A 23,641-nucleotide genomic window follows, 5' to 3' on the forward strand; every position below is an offset into this window, starting at 1 on the left:
ATCAAACCTCAAACGCGACGATATAACGAGGTTCGGAGATGATACTCCTACTCCTCGACATGTCCGTAAGGTGGACGAATCCTATCAATCCGTCGGTGGATGAGACCCCGGAAAACTGGCTAATAAAAACTCCTTCTGGGTGGAGAAACCTCGCCACAATCTCTTGCAACAGCAAGATCAGAGTACACGAAATACAGCAAGAAGCCAAGAACAGTATGAATGTAAAAACACTAGTTTGCTTGCCTTCTCGTCGACTATTGATGAAGCAGCAACTTCACGGATGCCAACCACAGCAGCAACTGATCAGTTGGAGTCCAGCCGAGGGAAGCTCACACGAAGCTTCAGCAGTGGAGAGCTCAACAAAGCTCAGATCGCAGGAAGAAGAAGTCTCTCTTATTTGTATTCTTGAGATCTTGTTGCAGAGGCCCTCGACCTCGTGATTTATATGAACCTGCGAAGAAGACAAAGAAGACACAGAAATCTAGCCGTTGTGACTCAACGGCTAGGCCTGGACCGATCAGGCTCCACCCTGATCGGTCAGGGGACCGATCAGACCCTACGCTGATCGGTCCCCAGACCGATCCCAACTCTCACAGAGAGTTGGTTGCGATCCCTGATCGGTCTATGGACCGATCAGCCTATAGATGGATCGGTCCACAGACTGATCCCCCTATTATTTTCTGAATCCCATCGCTTCTAACTGATCGGTCACCAGACCGATCAGATAACCCACAGAGAGCTACTGTGTGGTTACTGATCGGTCACGAGACCGATCAGATAACTAAGGTATCACTGGATCGGTCGACAGACCGATCCAGACAGCCAAAGAATCACTGGATCGGTCAACAGACCGATCCAATGCCTCTGTTGGTTTTAGAGCTCCCAGCCCTAAACCCTAACGTCTTCCTAGTCTAGAGAACGAGCTACCGAGCCCTCTCTGACCTAGTCCGGAGAACGAGCAACCGAGCCCTCTCCGACTCCATCTAGTCCAGAGAACGAGCTATCGAGCCCTCTCCGACTTCCACGTCCGGTCCAGAGAATGAGCTACCGAGCCCTCTCTGACCTAGTCCGGAGAACGAGCTACCAAGCCCTCTCTGACTTCGTCCGGTCCAGAGAACGAGCTACCGAGCCCTCTCTGACCTAGTCCGGAGAACGAGCTACCGAGCCCTCTCCGACCTCCCATGCCAAGCTTCCATACTTGGACTTTTCCCCGTGCCAAGCTCCCTGCTTGGACTTTTTCGTGCCAAGTCTCCATACTTGGACTTTTCCCATGCCAAGCTCCCTGCTTGGACTTTTCCCGTGCCAAGCTCCCTGCTTGGACTTTTCCGAACCAAGTCTCCATACTTGGACTTTTCCCGTATCAGGTCAACTCAAGTCGGGTCAACCAGGTCAACCTTGACCAAAGGTTGCACCCACAATCCCCCAAGTTCCTATTCTTGTCAAACATCAAAATATAACTTCTCCATTCTTGTCAAACATCAAAATATACCTCGAGTCAGGTCAACTCGAGTCGGGTCACCTAGGTCAACCTTGACCTAAGGTTGCACCAACACCATCCAGTGAAGATCTTCACTGGATGGTTCAGATCTGGTCCATCCGACCTAAGGGAGAGTAGATCCAAACCCTAGATCAAGATCAGCACCTTCGGATCGGATTTTAAGTGACTTCCACCGTTGATCAAGCTCCAAATCAATTTCAGCCATCCGTTCAGATCTGGATCTGATTCAAAACAGAGAAGCTACAGTGTTTTCTCTTCGTCGACTCCTCCGCGCAGCTTCGTCCCGTGGCGTTTTCCTTCCAAATTCTGACCCCTTTCCTTTCTCCGATCAACCTCTCGAGCTTCAACCTCGGTAGAGAGATTCTCGGCAGCTTCATCCCGTTCAACTAGAACTGTCGTTTGGTGTTTCCTCCAGCGAAATTCTTCTTTCGGCATTTCTCTGTTCCAACACAGATTGGGAGGCGTTCCTCCAATCGACGACTCTGATTCCCATCAGCGACATTTGGAAGCGGTCCTCCGGTGTTCCTGAGCTCCATTCGACAGCAAACCATCATCCGCAACTTCATACCAGATCCAGAGATTCTGGATTACAGATTTCCAGATTTTTGGTTATTTATGGGGTTCTGGGTTGTTTCCAGCGTGTCGAGGGCGGTCCATCGGTGTTGCTGAGTAATCCTGAAACTGATATGCTGTAGAGATTATCCACTGACATCCGGAGTTGGGTGTTCTGAACTCCGGCCTCTTGTGTGACGGCAAGAGCATGAAGATTGTGTAGATTGATTGTGAGGATGGATTGGTTTACCATTTTATTTCATTTTGCTACTGTTTTATAGCTTAGAACAGATTTCTTTTAATGTTTATTATGTTTTAGCATGTAATCTAGCATTTCATTCCCTTGTTTAAGTTTAATTCGTGTTTAATTTGTGCTTTGTTAATTGTTAAGTGGATAGGTTTTAAATTAGGGTTTTAATTGGTGCTTTAGATTAGATTTTTTCTGATGTCTTGCTGCTTATTTTTATGCTTAAGATTAGATTCAATTGTGTCTCATTATTTCATTTTTAGATTGAGTGTGTTAATGATTTAATCACAACGTAGAGTGACAATGCGTTATGGTTTAATTGTTGACACCTAGTTAGGTTTCATTTATGCATTAGATCAGTTTCTTATTTACTTACTTGTCAATTGTTAGATTTAGATTCAAAGCTTAAACCCCCCCCCCCCCATTTTTATATTAAAAACCTCAAAAATAGGAATAACTGACAATCCTATATTACATCCTACCGTTTGTTCCTCGAGGTTCGATCTTGGGCTCGTTATTACAACATTATTGTGTAGTTAAGGGGTTCAGTGAATATACATTTGTTAATTTGATAAGTCCATTCGTGACACACTCTAATTTTTAGGCTTATCAGTTATCAATGTAGGAAATAATAAATCGAGGAGTGGAATAGTTATCAACAGGAAAAATAACATAGTTAAATAGAAAACAAATAAACATCCTAACAAAATCATCCACTTTAGAATCCTTCTCTGATTCAACTAATACAAGTATTTTATCATGAATTGTAGTCCTATTTATGTTGTCGATTTTTCCTCTAAATAACCGAGCCACAAATTTGGACTCCATGTTGGCATCCAAATCAATAGGTTGCCCCACATGGGTCAAACCAAGGATGATGTAAAACTCAGTTGATGTGAATGGAACTACAATGTTGTCACCAAACAAGAAAGAACGTGAAAACTGCTAGAATCTATTTAATACTAAATCTATTCCAGTGCTACTAATTGGCATCTCAGGAATCTCGAGCCATGGGCTAAGTGGAGTGCTTTTGATCCTCTCTTTTTTCTTATTATACAAATAGGGTAATACTTTATCCAACAAAGTTTTGAAATATGTTGGTGAACAATGCAAACATGATTGTCTGCTACTTTAGCTCTTACTCTTCTTCACAGATTTCCCCTTAATCTCCCTTAATTTTATAGCTATGGTTTTCTTTCCCATTCTGCATAAAAATAAATTACTTAACAATTCATACCATCAACTATAATCCATGGAAAATATGAGCATCAAAGCACTTAAATTAAGTATATTATTCAGTTTATTGATAATTACTACACAATAACAATATATCTCATTCAATCATTCAATTGAAGAAGATAAAACACAAATATATTCATAAAATAGGTTGCAATTAGAACAATCAAGAACCCATTTTTATTCAAACTAACAAAATCAATCACACTCAAACAACAAGAACAATTTATAATTCATACCATAAAGTACAAGTCATGAAAAATATGGGCATCAAAGTGCTTAAATTAAGTATATTATTCGATTTTTTGCTAATCAATACACAAAAGTAACATATATCTTCAATTCTTTAATTGAAGAAGATAAAACACAAACACAGTCATAAAATTTTAATTCGAATATCAAAACTAATTTTATTCTAGCTAGCAAATTGGACAACGTCAAAAATTTGAACTATTTATCCATTCATATCCTAAAGTACAAATCCTAAATATTTTGGACATCAAAGCACTTAAATTGAGTATAGTATTTAGTTTGTTGATAATCAATACCCAAAACTAACATATATCTTTCAATTCTTCAATTGGAGAAGATAAAACACAAACACACTCATAAAATGCAATTCATACATCAAAACTAATTTTATTCGAGCCAGCAGAATGGACAACACTAATAATTATAATAATTTACCCATTCATATCCTAAAGTATAACCCTACAGATTTTGGGCATCAAAGTGCTTAAATTGAGTATATTACTTAGTTTATTGATAATCACTACAAAATTTGCACATATTTTATATTCATTGAATTGAAGAAGATGCAATATAAACTCATTCATAAAATTGCAATGCAGACACCTAAATCTAATTTTATTGAACCTTAACCTCACACAATCGAAAACACTCATGAACTAAAACACCCATGAACTAAACCTTTGATTTTTCAGAGAGGAATAACAAATGAGTCGAAATCTAGGATACACAAATTTTACTTACCCATGATTCAAGGGTTTAAGATGGTTTAGTCGGGTTCTACCGCCTCTTTGATTTTTGCCTTCAACGTCAATAGAGATGATTTAGGGACGAAGTTGGAGAGTACGTTGTTGATGGTTTGGAGTCATGGAGGAGGAGTGTGTTGCCAAGGTTTGGAGTCACCAAATGATACGTCAGACGTTGAGAGAGAGAGGAGCAGTTGTGCGTTTTAAATACAAATGAGGGCAATATGATAATTTTGCTAGGGTTAGGGAACTTAAACAAATAAACTAATTTGGTATTAGAAATAAATTTATATTGATATGGGGACTGCATATACATGTTTAAGTTTGCATGAGAATTTAAAATAATTTACTGAAAGAAAAAATGCTAAATTTGTGATAAAATAAAACAAAAAATCAAACCGGTAAATCTCCAAGTATAAACAAAATTGATTTCAATTTCGGTTAAATCTTTTATGATTTTATCATTATTAAAAAATTATGATTAATTTTATTTTTACCCAATTAATTATGGGTTCAGTTTCTTCTGTTTTTATTGAAAAACATCATATCGTCCGATTAATTAAAAAAAATAGTTTATTTAATTTTGATTAATTTTGTTTAATTTAATTTAATTTAAATTAAATATCTAAGTAATATACATTTATATATAAATATTTTGTATATGAATCCATCCATACATACAACACGAACACAATATTTCTCCTTTTTTTTCTAGGGTTGTGTGGTAAAATATTTAAGAAAATAAATAACTACAAGGAAGAAAATTTAAATTTCAATAAGGATAAACATGTCTAAGTGTGGTAATTTACATGATAGGTGAAATAGAAGGACGACAGTCTTATCTGGTTGATTAATCCGTGAAATTAAGATATTGGATTTTTTTTTAAAAAAAAAAAAAACAGTGTCGGTGAAACATAGAATAGTTCTAAGTTAGAAAAATTAAAATAAATAAATTGATTTATATTAAAAAGTACTATTAAAATAACGTAAATATTATTGAATGAAATCCTTTCTTTTGCATGCGCGCTTTGAACACTAAGGTAAAAAATTACGTCGCCGTCCATTTAATATGATGGTTCAATGGCAAATATATCGAATTCTGATTATTCAAGGTATTTACCATCGCACTATAATTTTTTGACAGCATGAAAGCGATGCATATTTTTTCAACTAATTATGAATAGTCTAATCCTATAAAAAATCATAAAAACATATGAAAATGTTTTGAGTGGATCTCGAGCCGCTATCAGAGTATAATATCTATAAATAGAGGTTCCTTCCCTAATCCTAACAAAAATATATATCGAACAATAAATCTTCTTCTATGTAAACCCGACCCGGGTCCGGGGTCCAGGTCCAGATTTGGATCTGGATCTAGATCTAGCCCGATCTTGTAACTTGATCAATAAGTATTCGGACGGGAATCTTAACTAACCCGACACTAATTAATCACCCAACGGATTATTATTATTATTTTTATTTCTATATATGTTAAAAATTAATTCATTAATACTAAGAGCATATGCAGTGGGAGATTTATAGCATGCAATTTATACTATAAATCTTTCAATATAAACTCCTCCCGTACTACATAGGTTGGGTTTATAATTTTTTTTATAAACCTGTATCAAAATTTTGGGACCAAGTTTATAAAAAAATATAATATATTATCTTAAAATTGTGTTGAATTTAGAAAAAATTATATTAAACTGGAAAAAAATCATGGTCAATTTGATGGACAATATACTCAATTCTAATTTAAGTGCTGAATTTAATAGGAATTATACTCATTTTTGAACTTTTTGTATCTAAAAAATATGAAAGACAATCAGATAACAATATTTGTATGAGGAAGTTGAAGTAAGCAAAACTTTAAATACAGAGAGTGGAAAAAAAGTTTTTTTTAAGATGAGGACTCATGCAAAGTTGAAGTTATATTTAGGAATTTTTCTTTAATTTACTCATAATTTTATAAATTTATAATTTTAAAAAAAATAATATAATAATCTTGAACTGTGACGAACCGTTCATGAATCGTGAATCGACCATTCCGAACCGTAAATTGTAATCATCTTAGACCATTAAAATTAAAAGTTGACCCTTAAGAATCGTCGAAAGTCCTTTCCTAGACCGTTCCGAAAAAATTAATAAAGTTATATATAATATTTATTTAATATATTTTTTATGGCCCCGTCCCACATTCTCAATTTGAGAAAAAAAAATAGCTTTGAAATTTCATGCTCTTGAAATAAAAACCTCATCCAATTTTTTTTTTTTTCATAAATCTCTGTAGAAATCAGAGATGCCCTAAGGTTTGAATGGACCATCGTTTGTTAGGATACAATGGCTAAATCACTTTTAGTTATCTAGCACAAATGGGTATATGGCTAATAGAAGCACAAAAGCTAAGATAAGAAACAGGATAAGGGAGGAAGAATAGATGAAAGAAACAGGATAAGGGAGGAAGAATAGATGAACATTATCACAGAAGCACAAAAGCTAAGAGAAGAAACTCCATAAAGGAGGAAGCATAGAACCAGGTTTATTATTGGATGCTCTTGTTGTGATAAAGGAGAAACTCGAATAGACGATCATTTTTATGAATATTATTATCAATTGTACATAAATAATATTGATGAAGAAAATTTATAAATTATATCCATCAACAAAACTTTATCGAGCTTATAAATAAAACTATAAATAAATAAATAAATAAATAAGATCTTCAAACAAACAAGTTTGGAATAAATTTGTTAACGATTTTTAAACAATCAAATAAACTTAAATCAGGACTCCATGACATCTAGATGAATTGAGCACAAGTCAAGTTCAAATCAAGATAATCTTAAAAAAAACAAAAAAATTTTGGACGACCATTTCAAAAGACATGGTGCTTCTGAGCCCATGCTCTTAAATTTTCATATTTGAAGCAACAGCCAATTTAATCTTGAATAACTAGTTTCTCTCTTTCTCATTCTAGTGCAATGGTGGATTAACAAACCTAAGGAGTTATCTAGTTAGTTAATTGAAAAGAACTATTTGATAAAGTCTACTGGCTTTTAGATTTCTTCCATAAAAGACTCTCAATCTCTGTTTTCCCTTGCGAAACTATTCTCTATAAACACACATTTTCTTCTTAGCTAATCGCTTACTTATACCACAACATTGTGGCGAACATTGGATTAAATATTTGCATCACTCCATAGATTGTAAACAATGACTAAATACACCTTACTGAAAAGAAAGGCAAACACTTTCTCCAGTAAGATTCATATGAGAAACACAACTGCTTCAATCAACTCAAGTTGTCATCAGCAACTTTAGAAAAGCTTCCAAATGACTAGAATGATACTTGATTTGAGGAACTAAATACACTCGACCATGACCAGTTCATGCGACAGCTAGATACGACGGAGTAATTGAAAATGCACAAAATGAAGGACAGATAATGTTCAGGGGCATCACAAACAAGTTCATGATTGACCACAACACTGATATGCTAAAAAGAAAAGACTTCAAATCTTGATAGATTTGCTAATGCACTAGCTCAGGAGCACCCTAAATCACAACACAAACTAGCATTGATTTCTCAAAGCATGCTATCTGTCCTAGCCGGCAACCTCCTGAAGAAGTTGAGTGGGACTGATGGTAGTTTATGCCTGAACCTAGGGTGCCTCAGCACATAAAATCCAGTTAGGAGGGCGACGACTTGGAATGGCGTTACATAGAGCACTATGGCAGATGCAAGGCAAAAGATCAAAAATAGAGCAGTTGCTCTAGGATCTCTCCAGCTTAATAGTGATTGAAACCTCTCTCCCTGTGTGGCGAGGTCTCCAACCACAGTTTGCACCTTTCCAGCAACACTCCTTAATCGATCGTACCTCACCCTTATGATTTCTGGAGGTCTTGTTGAAGGAAATCTGTCAAATTCCTCATCCAGCTCATCTGGATTTGCAGTGTCTGCATGAGAGAGCCGAGTATCCATGTGAGGAGGCTTCCTTGGCCGCCATCGATAGTACCATACTCCAATCAAGAACAAGTAGAGGAACATTGTTGGAAGTATCAATTCAGGGTAGAGAACCAGTATGACAAAGAGAACATGGATGAGTACAGTTGTGATAGGGTTCTTCCAAAGGCAAATTTGGCTGAACCATTTTCCTGTAGCAATCAAACCACTGAAGACGCCCATGATTCTAAAGAAATTAGCTTTGCTCCTTCTCATGCTCCACATATGGTAACCCACATCCAACATGTATTCTACCACCTCCTTTCTTAGTGGTGGCTCTGCCCGGCTCAACCTCATTGAGACTATCTGCGTGGATTGATGCCTCAGGTAGTCAAGTTGGCTAGGAGTCAAAGGATGAAGGTAATGCATCTTCGGCAGTAATGGCCTGGAATAAGTATGTAGCATATTAAGCAAAGAGGAAGAGGAGAATCGAACAGCCAACTGAACTTCCCCCATCTTCTTAACCCCGGATGTATGCAAAACCAAGAGAGGATATGAGTGAGTGTAAACTTTATCAGTCTCTAGTGTAGAAAGTCGAATCCGAACTTTGCCAATTCTGTTATCAGTAACACCATTAGCCTTCTCTCCACCCTGCAAGTGGCAGTTATCAAATACACCAATGGTGATAACAGTACAAGGGTCGAAAATTTCCCAGGTGTATTGCTCATTCCATTTGGGGTTGGAACTGTCAATGATTGTTCTTGTCCGAACCCATTTATGCCCATACTTAGCCACACAATAAGCATCAGTGGTGCCACGCCCATCCTTAGTCTTCATTGGCAATAATGCCTGAGCAGTTAGTATGCCAAGCTCTAGAATACCAATGCTTGGTTTCCACAACTGTTTTGCAGTAGGCCTAAGATCACTGCTATAGTGTGTGGATTCATCCAATACATGGTACCCTCCATCCAGACTTAACCTTAGATGAATGCGACTAGCAAATTTCACTTCCTTCTTCTGCTCGCCATCAGCTACCAGATGCTTCTCTAGGTGGTACCACCTTGAACTAACAACCCGACAGTCCAATCTCCTCTCAACATTCTGTAGAGAAATAACAACCTTCCCTAGCACCTCATCCTTGTTTGGTCCAGTTCGTTCTTCCACACTTAAGATCAAATGTTCCTCAAAAGGTTCTGCAGCAACAAGCATCAAATCTTCATTCCACAGAGGATTGGCAGACCTGCTTGATGAAATCCTAGTCCTAAGAATTTGACCACCAAGGTTAACTTTAACAAAGACATCAGGGAAGCCTGGTTTTGGATTGAGCAACAAATCTTGAGCCTCAATGACATTAACTCTCAAATACCAAAGCTTAGGAGATAGGTAGACCTTTGACCTAATACTGGCAAGGCCATCACCAGGAACGGTTGCAGCATCAGAGTGCCAAGCTTCTGGGAATGCTTCATCTGCTTGTGTACCCATCCAAACAGCCAGCATCAATTCTCCCTTTACCTTCTCACCTTTGCGGTCTGCCAAACGATACCACTGTGGTGCCAATGGGCTATCCGGTGGAACTCTTTTTGGAACCTCATTAAGATCAAACAAAACCATTCCGATGAAATCATCCTTTACTAAGTCCTTGTCCTTAACAAAAACCTCAACCACAGAAGCTTGGATCCGCTCTTTTGAAAAGGCAAACACTTGGTTCCATTCAGGGTTACTCTTCTTCTCAAAATACCGAGTTGTGCCTTTGTAATTACCGAGCTTTACCTCCACATAGGGATCACAGCTCCCAGTGACATCCTTAGCCGGCAGATCCTTGGCTTTCACAACACGCACATAGAGGTACTGCATTTGTTCAACAAGGTCATAAGTGTTGGTGAGCTTGTCACCACCGCCAAGTCCGCCTCCTCCAAGGCGAGGAGCAGTCTCCTTCAAGGTGAAGTCCTCCTGAGGTAGAGGGAAAGGCCTCTGCATCTTCTGGGCTAGTGGCAAAAGGAGAAGAGTTAATATCACAGGATTAATCAATAAGGATGGAGAACTTTCAATATTACTTTAGTGAACATGCAAAAGGATGGAAATGGAAATGGAAGGGTGGGAAAAGAGATGTTTCCGCATGAGATTTGCTTGTGCCCAACTCTGGGCTTCCATGCAAGAGAACATTGTGCCCTTAACTTTGGACAAATTATGAACTAATGGAGAGTGGATATATCTTAAATAAATTCAAATCTTCAATCCTGATATCTCTTGAAGTAAAACAACAAAGAAAGCTTTATCATAATTTACATCTTTACAAAAAAGGAAAAAAAACAAGAGAATGAAATTATTGACCCTCTTCCATCCTTACTATCTTCCATTCTTATCCTGTTACATTCTAATCCTCTTTCACCTCTTCTCATGTAAACAGAGCTAAAAACCAACCACATCTGTAATTTTTTAGATATATCAATGAAATAAATACTTCAAAAATTCTTTTTACAGAAGAACAGGCATGAGGATGATCAGAAGAAATGTAACTATTCCACGTTAAAACCCAAAGATTGTTGAGCTCAAAGCCTAGATCTTACGCCTTTGAAAGGTAAAGTGTGTGCTTTCTAGTAAAACTGACATGTATCTCAAGGTAAAAGGGTAGGGTTGAAAAACAACTAATGTTCTAACTTCCGAGCTGAGAGAAGATTACTGCATTGAGACTAAATTATAGGTGAAGATATCAGGCTGAACTCGTGTAGGGTTAGCCTGACGTTGAGATAAACAAAACCAACTTCATCTTCCAAACTCGGATGATTTACCACCCCATCCGCATCGAACTCATGTATGAAATACAAAAGCCCTAAATCGCAAGTTTTTTTTTTTACCCTAAAAACAAAAAAGAAAGAAAGGAAAGCTTTATCGCACAAACTGCGAAAAATGAGAACACAAAACCCCAAAAAAAAAAAAGATGGCACAAAGTAATTCTACACGCTTAACGGAGCGGTAAAAAATTGAAAAAAAAAAAAAACTAGAAATGAACAAGAAAACCGAAAAGGTTCAGCCTTGAAGCGATAGGGGATACCTCAGACGAACACAATGGCGATCAAGGGAGAATGGGAGGTCGATGGACCTCCAAGGAAGGCGCAGGTGACGGAGATGGAATGGCTCTGCGCCTCTGCCCTCCCGCTTGCATACAGCAGCACTTCCGGTGTCTGATCTCTCTCAGCGGATGGGAACAAAGGAGAGATCTGAAGCGAGGTTGACGGGGGGAACGAGGCAGAGAGCGACAGCGAACGAGCGAGCGAGAAAAAGACAGCACGCAAAAGAAGAGCACGCAGCGAAGGAAAGCGGCCGCTGCTGCTGTGGTTGCAAGCTGTAGTATTAAAAAGGAATAAGAAGCGAGGTGAATGTGTCGTATTGGGAGAAAAATAACATTTTTTAATTAATTTTTTTTCCAAAAACAGTAGGAAATTATTACAAGTGGGAATTTAAAAACAAAACATGGAAGGCGAACGTGGTGTGGAGTGACCCTGGTCGGGAGGTTGCTTGTCACGTGATGACCCCACGCTGGCGTCGTGAATGGATCCAAAAACCCAACCATGTTACGAGATTAAGTTCATCCTTTTATTTTATTTTTAAAACAAATAACGATTATTTTTTACAAAATACAGATTTGCCAGGGTTTAGAGTAACTTGGGATGATGAGTAACTTTTTTGGAAGCCGAGTCAGATAGGGTGTGGATGACAAGATGATAATGTTGATAGCGAGAGAGCTTGCGCACATCACATACCAATTACATCGGAGCGTTAGCGCCTAAAACTAGGGAAGAGGTCCCTTACGAAGATTCTCTGACGTTCAAGTCAAACTGAGAGTCCACCAAATTGTTGGAATGAAGTAGATGCGTATGTGTATGTATATTTGGCTAACGGGAAGGGGCTCCCTTTTAATAATATCTTTCATAATCTTCGTAATGATAAGAGATCAGAGAATGTCGGGTGTCAGATTATTCTAGGTGGTGAATGAAGTACGAAGAACTCCCATTGGGTAGAAGAAGATTCCGTGTGGTGCAAGTGACAGAGCATCAGAATATTTTCTGACGTATAACTGTAATTTTCTGACAAATGATTACGATTCTCTGACAATATTACTATCGGCCTATGGTCAGATCGGAGTTGGGGCCGCTCGGCAGTGTAGGGAGCATCATATGGGAGCAAAGGATAACCCCAAGAACTTAACCGCCCGAGCGACCGGTCGGGCAATGATTAGGGCCACACCCACGAGCAAACTAAGGGGGTTGTGCCCTGGAGACATGATCGACTGACAAGCCAACCAGGAGTTGATTAGGATGGTGGTCAGGAGTGAATAAGGGAACTAAGCCCTAAAGACCCGACCAACTGAGAAGCCGGTAGTGAATTGTGACTAGGATGGTGCCCAGGAGTGGATGAGAGGACTAAGCCCTGAAGACCCAACCAGCTAAGAAGCCGGCCAGGAATTTTGACTAGGACGGTGGATGGGGGGACTAGGCCCTGAGGACCTGACCAGCGGAGAAGCCGGTTGGGAGTTGGTATCGGGAAACACTTTTGTGGATCTTTGACGCGACCCTTGAAGAACTTTTTAGTCTAGGTTGCCACCTCTTCTTGACTTTTGACCTCCACGTCCCCTGACTATTAACCTTGCCATATTATTGAGACTCCCTATTGAACGTCACACCACAAGGATCTCCTTCAAATCTAATCGAATGAGGCAATCACCGACTGACTAGACCTAAGTTCTACTCTCATTTCTTCTACCCCAAGCCATTTCTCCTGACACCTTTTTTTGGAGCGATATTCGTTTGTTGTTTTAAATGTAAAGTAGGGCTACGGTGATAGTGTGTCTAGATAGTGACTGACCCATCTCTTTCATCATAAATGTCGCTTCATAGGTGAGTGTTACGTGTCTTACCAACTTTATTATGATATGATGGCTAGCGTATGCTTTTTTGCACGAGCTTTAATGTTGATTCATTATCTTTGATCTAATAATTGTCTTGAGTAGGGTCATTTTGATCAGACGATTAATGTTCCGGAGCGTTCTCACATTCCTAGTTTAAAACCCTAAGCATGATGGAGAACAACCCGTCGTTGCTTTGTCTTCTTCTCTCCTTGGCTCTTTCGACTATGTGCACTTCCAAGTTTGTTACCTACTTTGTAAGTGCTCATTCTCACCTCTCCCTTTTTATTTACTTCTCGAAGATGGCGCAGGAGACTCTTGCCCCTGGTATGCCACCTTTTATTTTGATTTTAATAGCAGTGACCTTGCATCAGCCAAGTCAAACTTAGAGATCCTTGAAACCTACTGTCTCTAGGTTCCTGGCCCTCAAAATTATCCTTATCGCCCTCCCCGGCTTCGTCACTTTCTTTAAGGATCAGCTTCATGCTAGCCTTTAGTTTCCCATTCCCTCATTTTTTTCTGACCTAAGCCGGTATTTTCATGTTCCCCTTTCTTAGTTTATGCCTAATGCCTTTCATGTTATGTGCAGAATGGTGATCATCTGCCGCTATATGATATCCCTTTATCTCCTCATCTCTTTCATCACTTCTACTACCTTAAAAAATCATAGCCTGGTGTTTTCATGGTTCAGTCTCGACCCAAGTCCACGTTCTTTAAGAACATGTCTTCTTCCAATAAGGGCTAAAATCTTACTTTTTCTTTATTCGAGTACCTGGGCCTGTAATTTGGCCAACTGAGTGGCGATCGGATTACCCTTCTTCTTCTGAGTTAGGAGACCATCATCATAAGGCCACCTGTGTTGTTGCCTCGCAGAAGTTAATAGACGTGCACTTCATCTTGCCCATCTTGCTTCGTGAAAGCCTTCTTTATGTATTTGGGCTGAGTCCCATCCACACCTTCCTATTGGCTCCCTTTGGTAAGCTCAAATAGCTAAACTTTTATCTCCCCACTAGCTGATATTTTCTCTTTCCTTGTAGAGGACGTCATGTTCAGAGTTCACGCCCTCTCCTCCTCGAAGTTGAAAAAAGATATAATTCGTCAGCGGGGGCAGGCCATTTTGGCTGACCGAGGGGAGAAACCGGTCAGTCTTTCAGGAGAAGTGCCTTGTCCTCCAAGCGGTAGTGAGGTGGTTGCCCATGCAGATAAGGAAATTGCCGAGCCTCTTGCTCCTCCAGGGGAGGCTCCTTTCGTGGCCCCCAAGAAGTCATTGTGGCTTCAATGCAAAAGGCGTCGTGTCACTCTGGTCGTTCAATCATCACTTAAGCGGTCCTCTTCAACCCGCCATCTCGCTCAAGTATCTACTTCTGCTACCGCTAGTACTTCTGCCTCGCCGGGCCATGCTATTTCGCTTCTTGGTTCCTCAGGCTAGTTCCATAGAGTGACTTCCCGAGCGAGCGTCCTACCCACCTCTTTTACGCCCCTCAAGCCTTCCCCCAACCATGCCATGCGCAGAGTCTTCCTCCCCTTCGTCTCATCCTGCTAAAAATCATTTTTTGTTTTTTTTTCTGCTTTCAACGTGCCTTCCCTTCAAGTATTGCTACCTCCCCTAGTCCCCGATCCCCCACCGGTTTGTGGGCAGGTGCGACTAAAGGGCCTTTTATCAAAGGCTTGGAGGGATGCAGCAGACAAGGTGCTAGACTTCCCTATGCTAGATTTGGCGGACAGGTTTTCTCAACAACTGTTTGCGGTAAGATTTGGTAGCTTTACTTTCACTTATAGGGTGCTTGCTAATTATATTTGTTGACAGGCTTGTGTAATCAAGATGGGTGTATCCCAAGCTGTTGCAAAGTTGTAACAAGAGAATGAAGTCCTACAGGCTCAAGTTGGTGGGTTGGAGCTTCCCCCGATTGTTGATCCGATTTATGACCTAATCTCTTCCTTGGGGTCCTTAATGCACACTGCCTTGTTAAGCGAACTTGAGAAAAGGATATAGGAGGCTAAGGCACTGGCCCATGCCAAGGCCAAGAAAGCATGGTGTCTAGGAACCACCGTGAAGACAAGCGAAGATAAGCTTCATTCAGAAAAAGCAAGGAGGCTACAAGTAGTGGCTGATATGGACACAAAAACTCTTGAATCCCAGGATCATTCAGTCAAGCTAAGGGAGTTGGACGCTATAGACACTTCTCTCCTGGGCACTTTGTCTGCTAAGGATGCTGCCCTAGCCACTGGTACCTCCCGGGAGACCAACCTCCAATGACAACTGGACTCCCAAAGGGTGGCCCTTGAGTCTTTATGGGCTAAGCTGGAGGTGATGAAGTCTGATGCTCCTTCCTCTAAGTTGAAATTGACTAGGGAAAGGCCAAATTACTTAAGTCCCAGAGCGAGCTAGCGACTTATCGGGAAGGGGAAGATGACCGCTTTGTTGCCCAGAAGGAAGCTTACTTGGCCTCCGATGATTTTGGATCCCAAGTAGGCGAGGCTATAAACCAAATGCTTTGCTATGGCACCGAAGGAGCCCTCATGCAACTTCAAGAAGTTGGGCTGCTATTGTCAGAGTTAGTCATATTTTGTCCTTAACTCTATCTGTATTCTATGTGATGTCATCATTCTCTTCTTCTTATATGAAATTCCCTTGACTCCATGCTTGTTCCACTGCTTTTTTGTTCCTCAACATCACACTGATGGTATCTTTTGCTTTCAAGCCTACCCTAAGGTGACCCTCTTTAGTCGGATGTCTCTACAGGGAAGGGACTCGAAGAATAAGTACTTTTTTGCTCCTTTTCCCTCTTTAGTAGATTGGCCTATCAGATGTTTATCATACCTCTCCCCCGTGCCCAGACTAGGGGACTTCTGGATGGATTCAGTGTTTATCGAGATTGAGGCCCGATTAAGAGACTTGAAGTTTGATATTTCTGAGCCACTTCAAGAGGGAATCTTGGTCACGTTCGGTCTGAGTTCTCTTCCAATGGAAATGCCACTCTCCCTAGGTAAGTGACTTTGTTCTTGTTATGTCCCTTCCCCTATGTCTCTCTCATTAACACCTCCCTTTTGTTCCCCTTTTCTTATAACGGATGTGCTCTCTCGGGCTTCAATATCTGGGCCTCTTCGGTTGAATAAAATAGAAATAAATTGAAGGGAGAGAGCTATTCTAGCAGAGCGGAGAGGCTCGCCTCCCACCTCGGCAGATCCCCAAGATCCACCCGTCCATCATTATGTTCCACGAGCTTTGTTAGCTTCTCAGTCCGATCGCCCTTCACCTCTAGCCATCCCCGAGTCACCTGATGGGAGTGCCCTGCTGATCTTCCGACATAAGAGACCCCCCTCGCCTGTTGAAGCTGATCCAGTTTCCAATTTGCCTAGGCGAGGGCCCTTGCTTGCCTCCCTAGTCCCAATGGCTTTGGCTAACGTTCGTTCAACTTGACAAACAGAGATAGAGAGGGCATCCATGTCGTCTCCTACTATTCGAGGGAAAGCCCCAATGGAGACAACAGGGCCCATTCCGAAGGTGTCCTCTTCCCCACCGCCCAACCCCTCCACTCCCCCTTCTACGTAATCTAGTTCTACCTGGTCTATTGCTAGAGCATCAGCTTCTGGTATTGCTGCTCATCGTCGATTCATCTCCTTTGTTGATGTGCCTTCTCGACAAGGTGCATCTACTGACCCCTTATCGAGATTAGAGTGTTGCAAGAGCTAATGGCAAACACTTGGATGGACTTGATGGAACACACAGACGCACTATCCATTCCTGATCAGGTAGATGTGTATGCCCAGGCTGCCTCTATAGTAAACCCTTTGTTTTCTTATTTTAGTTGGTTGTTTTAACATGCTTCTAACACTTTCCTTTACTAGTTCTTTGCTTTTAGGCTACACCAAAGCCAGCTAATGCTAGATATGTATTGCCAGAACAAAATCCTGAAAGATTGTATAGCTGATCTGGAATCTCATTCTACCAATGTGATCCGTGCGACGTTTACAATGGGAGGTGGAAACCCTATAAAAATTGGCTGATGCAAAGGAGCATACTCTGAAAGAAGCACTACGAGCTGCAGATCTTGACCGACTAAGTAACAAAAGGCTAGAAAGCCTTCTGCAAGCGATCGAGTCTAAATGCTAGGTTGAGATCACTTTGAAGGAGAAAACTATTGGGACCTTTGACACTAGCTAGAGTGGGGTGGGGGGGGGGGGGGGGGAATAGACGGTCACCCTCTACATTCACTTCCTACACTTATTAGCGCAATGGAAATACAAAATAACAAGTATAAAACAAAAGCTAACCGTAGAAGACAATAAACAAGAAGAACAAAATCTGATAACACGTTTCATTTAATGTAGTTCGGAGATAATGCCCCTACTCCACGGTTGTCCGTAAGGTGGATGATCTCTATCTGTCGGTGGATAATTTTCTAACAAACTCAGGCTAGCGCAATCCTCTTTCTTGGTGGAGAAACCTCGTCATAAACCTGATCACACTTGGATTGCACTTGAGAGCTTGGGAGACTCTAATTAAGGGTTAACCACCTCTAATTTCGTCACCAAGAATTGCCACCCCAAGCTTCATTATATAGAGCTTGGAAAAATCAACAAGCTGATTTTATCATTACCAGTCGATTGGTCCTTGCACTAGTCGACTGGTGTTGACCAACGACACTCCATAGAATCCATGATTCTGTCAATGACTCTTTACCACTCGACTACTATAGTGTACTAGTTGACGTTATAGTGTACCAGTCGATTGGCTACAATACAAGTTAGCTAGATAAGTGTCAGTCAGCTGGCTACAATATCGGTAGACTAGTTTTCATAGTTGTCGAGCACAGAAAACATTTTGTGTCTTACCACAGTCGACTGGTCCAGTTGTAAGTCAACTGGTAAAACCCTAAACCTAGGATTTTACCCTAAGTACAATCTCTCATACACTCGTCTTGGCCCGCACAATCTCAACCTTGCCTTCTAGCCTCCTCTATCAGCCTTGCGTCCCTTGGATGCTTCCCCATCCTTCATGCCTCATCTTCAAGAGCTTCCTTTGGAGGGGGGGGGGGGGGGGGAATAGCTCATCGCGTTCGCTCGGTGCTTGGCGTTGCTTGGCGTTGATTGTTTCTTCAAGAATATGCAGCGGAAAATACAGAAACAAATACACCCACGCTAACACTAGGATTTTACTTGGTATCCACCTCCAAAGGAGGTGACTAATCCAAGGATCCACACCACGCACGCACCCTCCACTATGAAACACTCCTTTTCGGTAACTACCGAGGGCGGAGAAGCCCTACAAGACTCTCGGTACAAGAAGAAGGAAAGGGAAACAAAATACAAGCACAAAGCTTACAATGAATGCAGAAAACCCTAACCCTAGCTTCTCTTCTTGCCTTTGATCCGCCTCTTGACTCGGAGAGCTTCCAAGAACCTTCAAGAACTGGCGATCACGAGCTTTGAGAGTGCTGTGGAGGAGCTGGCGAAGATCTGAGATGAAACCGTGAAGAGATGCCGAAGGAAATGAACGCCTGCGGCCTTTATCGACGCCAACGGTCGGATCCCGATCGATTCGAATGTTCCCAATCGATCGGGGAGGCTTTGGATCGATCCACGGATCGATCCAGAGCGCCTCTGTGCTCTGGATCGATCCACGGATCGATCCAGCGCTTATCGCGCGAAGCAGCCACGTCCCAATCGATCCACTGATCGATTGGAACATCTGGATAGATCCACGGATCGATCCAGATGCTCTCTGTTCGCTTAGGAGAAGCTTGGATCGATCCACTGATCGATCCAGCTCCTGGATCGATCCACTGATCGATCCAACACTTGGTTTTTGCCCAAAACCAAGTTCCAAGCCTCTCAAACCAACATCCGGTCAACCTTGACCTGTTGGTACATCATGCCTAGCATCTGGTCACTCCTTTGACCTGCTAGGACTTCCCACCAAGTGTCTGGTCAATTCCTTTGACCCACTTAGACTTTTCTATTCATGCCAAGTATCTGGTCACTCCCTTGACCTACTTGGACTTCCCAACACCAGATGTCCGATCATCCTTGATCCATCTGGATTTTCCCTTGCCTGGCTTCACTCACCAGGACTTTCACCTAGCTTCACTCACTAGGGTTTTCCATCTGCCTAGCTTCACTCACTAGGGCTTTCACCTGGCTTCACTCACCAGGACTTTCACCTAGCTTCACTCACTAGGGTTTTCCTTCTGCCTGGCTTCACTCACCAGGACTTTCACCTAGCTTCACTCACTAGGGTTTTCACCTGGTTTCACTCACCAGGACTTTCACCTAGCTTCACTCACTAGGATTTTCACCTGGTTTCACTCACCAGGACTTTCACCTAGTTTCACTCACTAGGATTTTCCTTCTGCCTGGCTTCACTTACCAGGACTTTCACCTAGCTTCACTCACTAGGGTTTTCCTTCTGCCTGGCTTCACTCACCAGGACTTCCCTGTCAAGTATCCGGTCAACCTTGACCTACTTGACTCTTCTTCAATCAATTTCTTATTGTCAAACATCTAAACTCAAACCAAGACTCAGCTTGGTCACCCAGGTCAACCTTGACCTGAGGGATGTTGCACCAACAATCTCTCCCTTTTTGATGTTTGACAATACCACAATAACACTTACAATACCACATGTAAGTTAGGCTAATCCTATAGCCTCAATCTTCATGCCACTAGGTAATGAACGTATAAATTAAGCTCTTCATTCTCCCCCTACGAGGGCACACTCCCTCTAGGTAATGAAAGCCTAACTTACACCCATTCATAGGTCCTTTCATTCTCCCCCTATTGGCACACATCAACCCATCTTTAGGCACACATCAACCCATGCCCCAATTTTGGGTACACATCAACAAATCCATTTGTTGAAAACTCTCCCCCTGAAGAGTTGCTCATCGTTGTTCACAACATCACTCGTTGTGATCAACACGATAATGAAGGTCCCATACCCTTCATTTATCCTTAACTTCTCCCTCAATGTAGACAAATACCCAACCTTGAGCATTATCTAACCACTTGAGTTCCCACTTGAAATAATGAGGATATCCACTCCCCATTTCAAGTTCAAAAGCTCATACATGAGCATTTTCTTTACAGAAGGTTAACCACCTTCCAAGGTTCATGAAAAGTAATTTTTCATGTCTTTAAAGAGTTCCTCCCCCTAAAGACATGGTGATGACTTCTGTCATTGCACCAACAATGACTTGGAATCCCTAAACCTTTAGGAAACCCAAATTTAGAAGTTTTGAGGTTCAAATACTCAAAATTTGAAACAAACCTCAACCTAAACTTCAATGAAACCTTCCTTAACCAATCCATCCTTGTTTTCACATGAAAACACCCTTTGTATGTATACAAATGTATTTTAGGGGTTTGGAATGGTTACCTAGACTCAAGGAGGTTCAAAGATGCTGAAATCAAGCCTTCCCAGCCAAAATCAGCAACTTGGATCGATTGGAGTTGGGTTCCAATCGATTGAACCTTTCTGAATCGATCCACTGATCGATTCAGACTACCTGGATCGATCGGCTGATCGATCCAGCGAGCTTCTGCTCGCGGGAGACTTGCCTTCTGAATCGATCCACGGATCGATTCGGGCACTCCAATCGATCCATGGATCGATCGGAGCTCTAATAGTTGCTGAAATTCCATTTCAGTCAACTTCAGAAACCCCTAGAAAATTCTACAAAAATCCAAAAATCATGAAATTTCGTGTAGACATTATTTAGGGCATACTTAATCATGGAAAAATAGCTTTCTATGAAAATACATCATATTTTCAAAGATTGACATAAACTTGAAAACTTACAAAAACTTTAGTGTTTTTCTTCAAGTTTGTGTCTAACTATTCAATGGTGATTACTATCAAAAGATAGCCTTCACCAAGGTTTTCCAAAAACATTTTAAAAATATTTTCAAAACCAATATCCCATCATGTTCCTTGGGCATAATGCACATTACTTGTACATTAGCTTTCCGAATGATGGGAAAACACATAACTATGTGTTTTGATGAACCTAAAACTCAAAAGAATGCACTAAATCAACATCTTGAGTTTTGTTCATCTTCCTAACATCTCACTTGTATCTAATGTGCACTAATCACATACAAGTCACCTTATGGTCTTTGTGAGATGTAGATTTTGGTTTTTGCCCTAATCTAGGGATCATACATATCTATCTAGGCATTCTAGAGATATTAGACATCCACCTAGGATGTCACTTGTCAATAATTGTTGTTAAATGTCATTCGTCCTTAATTACAAGGAATTAAACTTAATGCATGATTATGTTATGGCATACATCAAAAGAAAATAATTTTCAAAAGAAAATATCCTATTACTACATGATGTATGAATGTCATGACATGGTATTTTTGGATTTTTCATAATAAAACATGAATGCAAAACTAGACATGATGTCATGGCATATGATGGGCAAACAATCATGGCAAGATTTAGCATAAATAAAATATACCTAGATTAACTATCTAAGTATCCTTAAAGTCTTAGCTAAACTTACACCTTAAACCTAGATTGCCCTAAAGTGCTACAAGAGAATGCCAAAGCCTAAATTGGCATTTCTAATTTCCTTGATTTAATGTATGCCAATTGAAAATAAACATGTCCTCAAATGTTGGCATATTCTATTTTTCCTCAAGAGTGATTACATAAATCAAGGCCCGGATTGCCTTAAATTTCCAAGAGAATACCAAAATCCCAACTTGGTATTTCTCAAAGTTTTCCCAATTTGTGCCATTTTAAGATAAAATCAATTTTTCACCATTAGACACATTTTACTCTTTCAAGGAGTAATCAATAATTCCATTTCATTTTCAAAGGTTAACTAAAACCTTGAAAATGCTCCTTGAGTGTCAATTTCCTCAAAGTTGGGTTAACTACCCTTCTAATCGGAGTTGACACTCTCTAACCCATCTATGGGGTAGAGAAGATGCTCCTAGGAACCCAACACCTATTGGTGCTCCTTGGATGCTCTAGGTACTCACTAGGGATAACTTCCCTAGATACCTTCCTAGTGACCTTGTTGGGCTTCTTAGAAGCCTTGGTCACATTTTCTAGGTCAACTCTAGGGATAACCTCCCTTGTGACCTTGTTTGTGACTTTCTTAGACTTCTTAGAAGTTTTAGTCACATTTATTGCAAAAATACTCTTAGGGATGACTTCCCTAGTATTTTTGGCTTGACCACTAGACCTAGGGTTTGTTCCATAATTATATGGAATTCTATGGTAAGAGGGCACATCCTTCTTAGCCTTTGGTTTGTATCCCAAACCTCTATGGCCATTGGATGGCTTTTGTACCCCTAACCCTAGGTTATGCTCATTTTGCCCTAATAGGATATTTTCCATCCTTTTTAGGGTCTTTTCCATTTTATCAAGCCTTGATCTCAAGACTTGATTTTCTAACACTAAGTCCTCAGTTTTAGATTTTTCATTTGATTCATGAGCATATTTGTTCTTGGGCTTGTATCTAAAATCTTTAGAGTTATTGCCCAAGTGTCTATCTACCTTCCTAACCTTAGGTTGGGTAGTTTTGGCATGTAGGGCCACATGTTTTTCCTTAAAGCCCTCATGCTTTCTATTCTTATGGTAAATTGCATTAAAATGATAAAAGTTAGAACTATCATGCTTTTTACCATAATGTAAAGGGGTAGGCTCAATAAATGTTACCTTCTTCTTTACCTTGGAGGCTCCCCCTTGACGAATGCCTCCTTGAGCCTTGACCATCTTCTTCCCCTTGGGGCATTGACTTCGGTAATGCCCTTTTTGATTGCAAGAGAAGCACACAATGTGCTCCTTGCTCTTCTTTGTTCCGGGGATGGTCTCCTTGGGCTTCGCCTTGCCCTTTTGTGCCACTTGGCCCTTCTTCTTGGCCAATTTAGGGCACTTGCTCTTGTAGTGCCCATGTTCCCTACACTCAAAGCATATAATATGATTTTTATTTTTAATTGAAATATTTATACCTTTGCTTGTAGGGGTGGCATCTTTTCCTTTGGATCCGGAGATAGAAGCTTCCTCTTGATCCGATCTTGATTCTCCTCCATTTGATTTTTCTTGACTCATGGAGGTAGAAGCTTCTTCAATCTCTTCATCTCTTGACCCGGATGTAGAAGCTTCTCCTTCTTCTTGATCCGGTGTCACCAAGGATTGCTCCCCCTCAATCCTAGAGGTGGAGGCTTCATCATCTTGAATATGAAACAAGGAGTATGCTCCCTCCTTGTTCCCTTCGTTGCATTCCCTTGAAGATGAAGCTTC

At 40.8% G+C, this 23,641-nt stretch overlaps 1 protein-coding gene across 2 annotated transcripts; it reads right to left on the reverse strand.

The window, feature by feature from the left end:
• Positions 1 to 7,847: 7,847 nt before the first annotated feature.
• Positions 7,848 to 11,818, reverse strand: LOC122029623 (FT-interacting protein 7-like). Of its 2 annotated transcripts, none has more exons than XM_042588693.1 (2): positions 11,527 to 11,818; positions 7,848 to 10,454 (listed from the first exon to the last, which is right to left on the reverse strand). In XM_042588693.1, the coding sequence occupies exon 2, from the start codon at positions 10,449 to 10,451 to the stop codon at positions 8,118 to 8,120; it is 2,334 nt and encodes a 777-aa protein (XP_042444627.1). In that variant the 5' UTR covers positions 10,452 to 10,454; positions 11,527 to 11,818; the 3' UTR covers positions 7,848 to 8,117. The 2 variants fall into 2 exon arrangements, with proteins under 2 accessions (XP_042444627.1, XP_042444626.1); XM_042588692.1 differs by having other exon boundaries at positions 7,848 to 10,459.
• Positions 11,819 to 23,641: the final 11,823 nt, after the last annotated feature.

Source organism: Zingiber officinale, chromosome 10B (assembly GCF_018446385.1).
Source record: "Zingiber officinale cultivar Zhangliang chromosome 10B, Zo_v1.1, whole genome shotgun sequence".
Lineage (NCBI taxonomy): Eukaryota > Viridiplantae > Streptophyta > Magnoliopsida > Zingiberales > Zingiberaceae > Zingiber > Zingiber officinale.